We start from the raw sequence: 7,883 nt of genomic DNA, 5'->3' as shown, positions 1-7,883 counted from the left end.
CTGACATGAAAGAGTTCAGAGAAGAACACACAAAAGAAAATAGAGGAAAAAATAATGGCTTCCTTCTCAACCCTTCCATATGTACTTGACAATTGAAATAGAACACCATGGCATTGACAGGAAAACACTGTTCCAAACTGCATTGAGTTGCTCTAAGAAGATATGATATGATACACCGGTGACGAAATAAAAGTAGGGGAGCAAAAAGAACAGACTGGCCAGTGATGCTTGTGGTCTGAGTTCAGAGAATTGAACTACTGGGACACACTACTCAAGGAGCTCGGCTGACATGAAAGAGTTCAGAGAAGAACACGCAAAAGAAAATAGGGGAAAAAATAATGGCTTCGCCCGGGTTTGAACCAGAGACCTTCAGTGTGTTAGACTGACGTGATAACCAACTACACCACGAAACCGAACGTGTTACTTATATCTTCTTTTTATTCGATTGCGCTTGTTTTGTTCATGTTGAAGCTTCCTAGAGGCAAGCCATCAGGCACTTGATCCATTAACATTCTTCAGGTCAGATAGTGGCTGCTGGTCAATTTGTACTATCAAAAATCCACAGCAGATCGACAGACATCTATATGTATCTATCTATATCTATATCTATATCTATCTATACTTACTTATATTAATTAGGCACTTTCTAAAAATTCCCACATTAATCAGTAATTAGGAGCCGTTAATCTGGTGGGTCCGAATTATTACGGTGTAGATTTACCTATAGAGTCCATTATTGTATTTTTCTCAGTTTAGAAAAAAAAACAGGCTAAAAGGCCCACAATTGTTACGATCTGAACCAGCCCCACAATTTGTACGATCTAATCATCTCCTTAACCAGCCTCACAATTTGTACGATATAATCATCTCCTTGAAGCGCACGATCTCATCTGCCCTAGGCGAGGCTGCGATCTCATCTTCTCCGGAGAATGCGCCACCAAGAAGGCAGTGCGTCTGCCCCAAAGCGCACGATCACATCTTCCCAGGCGAGCCTGCGATCCCATCATCTGTAGAGCATGCACCGAGCGCCGTCATGATGTTGTGCGTCCCCGACTCCCTCTGAGTCTTAGGCGACCAGCTTGTCCTTCTCAAATTGTTCGTCGGCGGCCGTTCGGAGTGTGTCAAATATCTGCAGGTATTCAACATGCTGCTGCTTCTCATCGGTTATGCTGGATACACCATCCCTGTCTCCTCCTGATGGTGCTATTACATACATGGTTGATCAAGCACTAGCACTAATTGCACTGCCATGTCCGTTCAAAAATTATCTCTGTAATATAATTTATGTTGTGCATACACATCCAGATGGTGGCCGCCGTGAGCAAGTGCACCCATCGAAATATGGCAAGCCTTCTTCGTCTCCTCATCTCTACATAGAAAAAAGAAACATCTACCAGAAGCAATCTTGCAGTATGCAATCTCTGTCTCAAACTGAAGCACACAAGTTTGTATTCGAGGTGTGTCGATGAGCTTAATCTGGCACATGGATTAGGTGTGGCCGAGGAGCTTATTGCCTCAAAAAGATTTTCCCCTTCTCATAACAGGTTTGTTTTCTCACACTATTTTGTAAGGAATTTGTTTTCTTACAGGTTTACACTTCGTTAGTTGATCATGTTGTACTCGAATCGATCCTAATTAGGTATTTCTTTGTTGCAAATTGGGTTATTACTTCTCCAGTGATTCAATTCTGAACCTTCTCATGTACAACATTTGGACCTCATGGTGATCGGACTGGAGCATCACTATGCCTATGGTCCGAGATTAAAGCTTAAACCTGTTATCTAGAAAAACAACATTCAGTATCAAAGAGCCTTCCATTGACTGTCGTCATCATTGCTGGTCAAGCTTTTCCCGCTGGGTACAAAGGCTCTCTCTGGTCAGTTGCCATCACCATGCAGGTTAGCGAGTGTTCCTTCTAGCCCAATTCTTTTCTAGAGATATGCTATATAGCTTTATGAATCACATTGTTAGAAAGTGTAGTTCATTATGCTAACGTATTACATGGCAATTTTGAGCTGATCAAAGTTCAGCACACCTTTCTTTCCAATTTGCACTTTGGAATATATTTGATTTTTTGTGCTTCTTTAAAGGCCATTAAGATATTTGTGCCCCTTCAATAATATTAAACTTCTATTTCCGTTTTCTTCTGCAATGTAAAGTCTAAAACATTACCGATAGTGATATTCTCACTACAGTTAGCCATAATAAGGATTCCTTCAAAGTAAACGTTACAGTAATTAGGCTATGGTATGCCACTAACCTAAACAAGTACAAACTTATTAGCATGGATAAATAGGCTACTATGATATGTAAAAGTCCTAATAAATATGAGGCATCATCGTGCTGTATTATAATTGTTTCGTGACAGGATGACACATAGCTAGGTAATAACTACCACTACAACACACTAGCTAGGCATCACCATACCAAACAAAACAATTTGCAAGGGAGAGAGAAAACTGTTTGCTAGCGGTACTGTGCATGCCGCAGAGTACCACACACATTGCCCGCTGCCTCTACCATTATCTCTCCACAATACCTTCCACCAATTCCTCTGCCATGATGTCTGGATGCAAACCCAACAATATAAGAGGGCCAAACGATGTCAAGTCCCAGTGTGGAGGTAACTCCAAAATGAAACATATTGGGCCATAATGCAAAAAGTGTTCTTTACCTATTCAAAAAATATCATAGAGAAGGCATGGGGTTTGGAGTCCATTTGCCTGTTCATACCCATGAAATCCAAAGGTAGGTGATGCATAGTAAATGGATAAGGTACTGCTCCATTTTTAAATAGATGTATAAGGTGCGTCTTGCCAACCTCAAATGATGAGTTTGAAACTACAAAAATGCAACTTTTCAATAAGATGAAGAAAAACATAACTTGACTCTCCTCAATGAACAATACCCTTTGGTTACTAATAAAAATGAGCAGATCTTAGTTATGACATGGTAATAAAATAAAATTATTATCAACTTAAATTTACTTTTAAATATTAAAAGCTATGTGTAAAAACTAAAGTTAATTCGACACCCATTTACATTGCCTGCAAAAATATGTACAATAAAAAACGAATATTTCTAAAATTCGAATAATAGGATGTACATGATCTCTCGCAGCAAAAACAAATTCACGACAATGAAACGCTTCGGTCTAACGAAAGCTAAGGAGTTTTCGCAGTGACATGGTGACATAGTACAAAGCAAAGATGTAAATCATAACAAGAGCTATTTTTTCCATATCCAATATATATATTAAGCTGAAATGTAACGTAACCCAAAATTAAAATTTATCTATTAATTTAATAACTTCAAGACATTACAAAATTGAACCAATTAACTAGCACGTGCATGCCACGCTGATGAAAAACCATTGTCCCCATCCTATGCAAGAGCTTTGGAAGGCGTTGTAGGATTCGCCATATCCAGCACAACAATAAGTGTGCAAAAATAGCTTACCCAGACGGATGCATGGAAAAAACTAAATATAGCGGGAAGATGAGTAAGGATACATGACTTAATGTTAAGCCTAGAAAAAACAAATCTATAAAATGTACTACCATGATAAAAAATAGTAGAGTTTTTTAAATGCACAAAGTAAAATTCGCTATATCCTAGATTTGAACCACATTTCAAGGCATACACTAGATATAAGTGCTACATGCAATATATCCCATTGTGGAATAATTTTGGAAACCGATTTACCAAATTGGACACTATCTTTTAGAATGGGTACATGAAAAAACATGTCATGCCTCCCTTACAAAATTCATGTTTGCCCCTTTAATAAAAGGATAATGTAACAGTAAAACCATAGTGAACTAAAAACCTATGAAAAGTTTACTAATTGCATGCTTTAATGTTTGCCCCTATAATGTAACATGTCATGCCTTCCTTACGAAAAAATAATGTTTGTTTCTAACCGTATAAAATGTTAACAGTCTCAATATAGCGACCGTGCGAATGCACGGGTTGACGACTAGTTCCTTTAATTCCAGAGCAACCTAGAACCACCAGTACTGGTTCTAGCTAGCACAATATGAAAAAGGAAAACATCACATATACAAATCTCTGTAATATAACGTGTTTTTGCAGCCAAGTGTAGCCATGCCACTATACTGCAGAGACAATAGGCACCATACTCGCCACACCTTCGCAACAAGTTAAACACTTATACACACCACATCCTATATACGAACCTCGGTCGATGGCGTCACCGTGAGTATACACATATCTGTGACTAGTTCCACTAAAATACACCTGTTCATGATAAACATTTGTGGGCGATTTGGTGACCCGTTTTGGAGTTGCCCTTATTTGGTGGGCGCGGATGGTCGGGACCGCACCAAACATGTCCTTCAAGCAATGGGCACCGCTAGATCAACGTTCGACACCGCCTGCTTCATCGGGCTTCTCCGACAAAAAGGATTGCCAGGTACCAGTGTATGAGCTTATATATATGCTGCATATCCGTTTTGTAATGTTGTGATTCAGATTACCGGGTAAAATTTAGTGAACAAACTCAGTACTAGAGGTACACCACACACATTTATTCTTGAATGCTACACTATAGTATACAAAGGACAGACCAATTTTGAAGAGAGTAACTGGTTCACACCTTGATTCTTTAATCTTGCAGCTGAGAAATGTGTGGCACGTGCCACTCTATGAACATTCATATGCTGGCATTGAAGAGAATTGATCAGTTTTTGCTAATATAATACTACCTCTGTCCCATAATATAGGACGATTTTGCAGTTCATATGGAACTGCAAAAACGTCTTATATTATGGGACGGAGGGAGTAGATAATAAGAAGCTAAGTTTATGGCATTAGAGCAGTTACCTAGGGAATTTATTCACTGTTGCACTCTACCTGCTCCCGGCCGTGGAAGAATCAAGAGTCAAAAGGTGCCACACTCCAGATGTCTAAAAAATCCAGACATTCAGACTCCAGATGTCTAAGAAATCCAGGCATTCAGAATCTCTTCTGCTTGCTCGAGCTCGAGAGGTGCATCCCAGGGGTCTTGGGTTCAGGTACATCTATCTCGATCGGCTGGACATATTCCATGCCTACTTCTTGTGTCATTTCTAACCGGTTCTGCTCCATTTACACCCTATTTGTTTCCTGTCTAATTAAATTTTGCTTACATCCTGATGAGTTGCCTTTTCGACTCTTTATTCCACGGGTGCGGCGTTGTATTGACTCTCTGAAGTGCTTTTATTTCACTCTTTCTGAATATCGAGGACCAGCATGTTTGTTTACAGAGCCAAAACTGATAAGAGTAAACCTAGCTTGTAGTAGTATAAACAGTTGAGTGTGCAAATGTGTTTTGCACAGTGGGGTGTGTTGATGGTGGACTGCGTCTGTTGCAGCCATCAGTTCAAGCAGCGAGTATACTGGACAGGAAAAGAGAGGAGCCGGCGTGTGTCCTGTTTTTTTCTCTGTTCTTGTTGGCTTGTGTGTCCATTTCAACGAGCGCGTAGTGGATCCACCAAAACCGGTGAAGACAACAAAAGAGGTGGCCAACAGAAACAAATTATTTTACTAAATCCAACCAAAAAAAGTGGCAGCATGGCAGTGCTAATAGTAGTTCACCGAGGGAATTATTTTTTTTGACATGAGAATATAAATACTGAAGAACTTTTTTCCATCTCAAATTGACAGCAGGGCTACTTGGCGACTGCCACTATTCTCTGCCTGATGACCGGCTGTGGTTGGTTGGCGGCACAGGTGAGGGGACACTGGCAAGGCTACTTCCCTGTAAAAAATAATGTTGTGGAAGCTCTAAGGAAATCACACAAGAGCCTTTATGGACTTAAGTCTGGCAGTGCATATTGCTCGAAAATCTTAGAATTCGGTGATTGCGAATTTACGATTTCCTTCAAGTAGGTCCAGAACTCATTGACTGAATCTTCTGCTTGCTTAATTATGGCAGGCAGAGATGTCTTGCAGAGTCGCTATTCATCTTTGAAGCCAGGCTAGGAGTGTGTCCTACTGGGAAATAAGAAGGAATTCCAGAGCCGAAATCATAGTACAGTACCTTGAGCAGCGGAGTCATTTGGTCCAATTAATACCTGGTGTGGTACTGTGGTGTAGTTGAGTGCTTGTGAAATAATGAAAAAGAAAAGTAAGCTTAGTAACAACAAGTATATGCCATCAATAATCAAGTTTGTATTGTCTTGTTTGGTTTCCAGGACTATCTTTACCTTGTCTTACATGGATGTATGCACCCAGCACCCACCTATAACAAGACAACCTGAAGATAACCCCCATCTCAAAACTACTAGCAGCAGATCTACCCAACTATGATCTCTATTTTCTACTACGTGAATACAAATACATATACATATACATATACACATGCATATTTTCTTATGCTTAGTATCCATATATGTATTTTCTTCCAGCTAATTTCTTATGCTAACATAGAATATAGATCACCGCTGCCTTCAGGTATGCTATGCAAGGCAGGCCGCCACCCTCTGTAGCAACCAACGTCCTCCTGCTTCTGATCCTCCGACCCTCTTCGCAAGAGGGCCACCATGTCATCCATGGAGACGGCATCGTCGTCCTTGCCCAGCATCCTCCTCAGCTCCTGCTTGCTGATGACCAGCTTCACCCTCACGACGGCGCCCTCCGGGTCAGCCGCCGCGGCGGTAGGCGCATTGGCGTCGGAGGCGAACAGGCGGTGCAGCTGCGCCATGCCGCCCGCCCGGGCGTCGAGGCCTTGCTTCTGCGGCCGGAGCGCGTCGTCGGCGTCGGAGGAGCCGGAGACGCGTGCGAGGGCGCCCTTGGAGAGGGGTGGCGCCGGGAGCGGCTTGAGGATCTCGCCGTCCACGACGCTCATCACCTTGATCTCCCTTCTGTCCTGGATCACCAAGCAGTTCCCCATGGCCTGGCCGGCGGTGAGCTGAGCTGCGGGTAGATTGGTGATGACTGATGAGCAAGCACGCGCAGTGGAAAGATCACGATTCGCAATCGCGAGTGCTCGTTGTGCCAATGTGTCTGTGTGAGTGGGGAGTTGGATGGACCGACCCGTGGAGTGGTCTATTTAAAGAACTGAGGGTAGGGAAATGTCCAAATATTTAAGGGCTTATTTCACTACTGCCATTGCCCTATTTACTTTCTTTTTTGTGACTCAAATTATCTTTTTCTTTTCCTTTTTGAAAGCGACCTTGGATCTTGGCCTACCTAAGGGCTTGTTCGGTTGAGGTGGAATTGAAGGGGATTGAGGAGGAATTAATCCCCTACAGGCCAAAATCCCTGCAAATCCCCCCCAATCCATCTGGAGATGGGATTAACCGAACAAAGCCTAAGTGAAGTGAAGTTGCCTCCTTGGGACAGCACGCTATAGTCATTACACGAGTGAGTGCTGTTTCGTTGGGACCTCTACTGGTTAATTAGGTGAATGAATTTGCATTATCAATTTTTTTTGTGAGCGAAGGCTTTCCTTGAGGAGGAGGAAAGACAACATTATCTGTTGTACGTATATTTTTTTCCTCACTAAAGAAAAACATAAATTAAGTACTACTTCCTCTGAAACGTCTAACATTTTGATACAGAGGGAGCGCGTTGTTTCGCTGGGACCTCTAGTACCTCCGTTTTAAAATAATTGAAGTACTGAATTCGTCTCAAGTCATACTTGTTCAAGTTTGACGAAGTCACTAGAAGAATATATTAACATCTAGAACACCAAATAGTATCTTGAGATTCTTTATGAAACATATTATCATACTATGTGTATTTGATGTTGCAAATGTTATCACATTTTTTTTCATAGAGTTGGTCAATTAAGCAAGTTTGACTTAGGACAAACCTACAACTTCAATTATTATGAAACATAATGAGTAATTTTGAAAAAAAAACTAAGGAAGAAGGAA

General features: G+C 41.3%; 1 protein-coding gene and 1 non-coding gene across 2 annotated transcripts; both read right to left on the bottom strand.

Moving 5' to 3' along the window:
- Positions 1 to 339: 339 nt before the first annotated feature.
- Positions 340 to 413, bottom strand: TRNAV-AAC. The gene has a single exon. It is a non-coding gene; the product is annotated as a tRNA-Val (tRNA).
- A 5,741-nt stretch (positions 414 to 6,154) lies between these two features.
- On the bottom strand, positions 6,155 to 7,024 carry LOC119320100. The gene has a single exon (XM_037594228.1). It carries the CDS (start codon positions 6,893 to 6,895, stop codon positions 6,419 to 6,421), a length of 477 nt encoding a protein of 158 aa, XP_037450125.1. The 5' UTR covers positions 6,896 to 7,024; the 3' UTR covers positions 6,155 to 6,418.
- Between the last annotated feature and the right edge of the window lie 859 nt (positions 7,025 to 7,883).

The sequence above is a fragment of the Triticum dicoccoides genome, chromosome 6B (assembly GCF_002162155.2).
Source record: "Triticum dicoccoides isolate Atlit2015 ecotype Zavitan chromosome 6B, WEW_v2.0, whole genome shotgun sequence".
NCBI lineage: Eukaryota > Viridiplantae > Streptophyta > Magnoliopsida > Poales > Poaceae > Triticum > Triticum dicoccoides.
The sequence above is the reverse complement of the archived record's forward strand: the minus strand, read 5'-3'. Positions and strand labels throughout refer to the sequence as shown.

What these genes read in the sequence shown, in the direction of transcription:
- LOC119320100 (XM_037594228.1), bottom strand. Translation starts at nt 6,895, where the DNA reads ATGGGGAACTGCTTGGTGATCCAGGACAGAAGGGAGATCAAGGTGATG.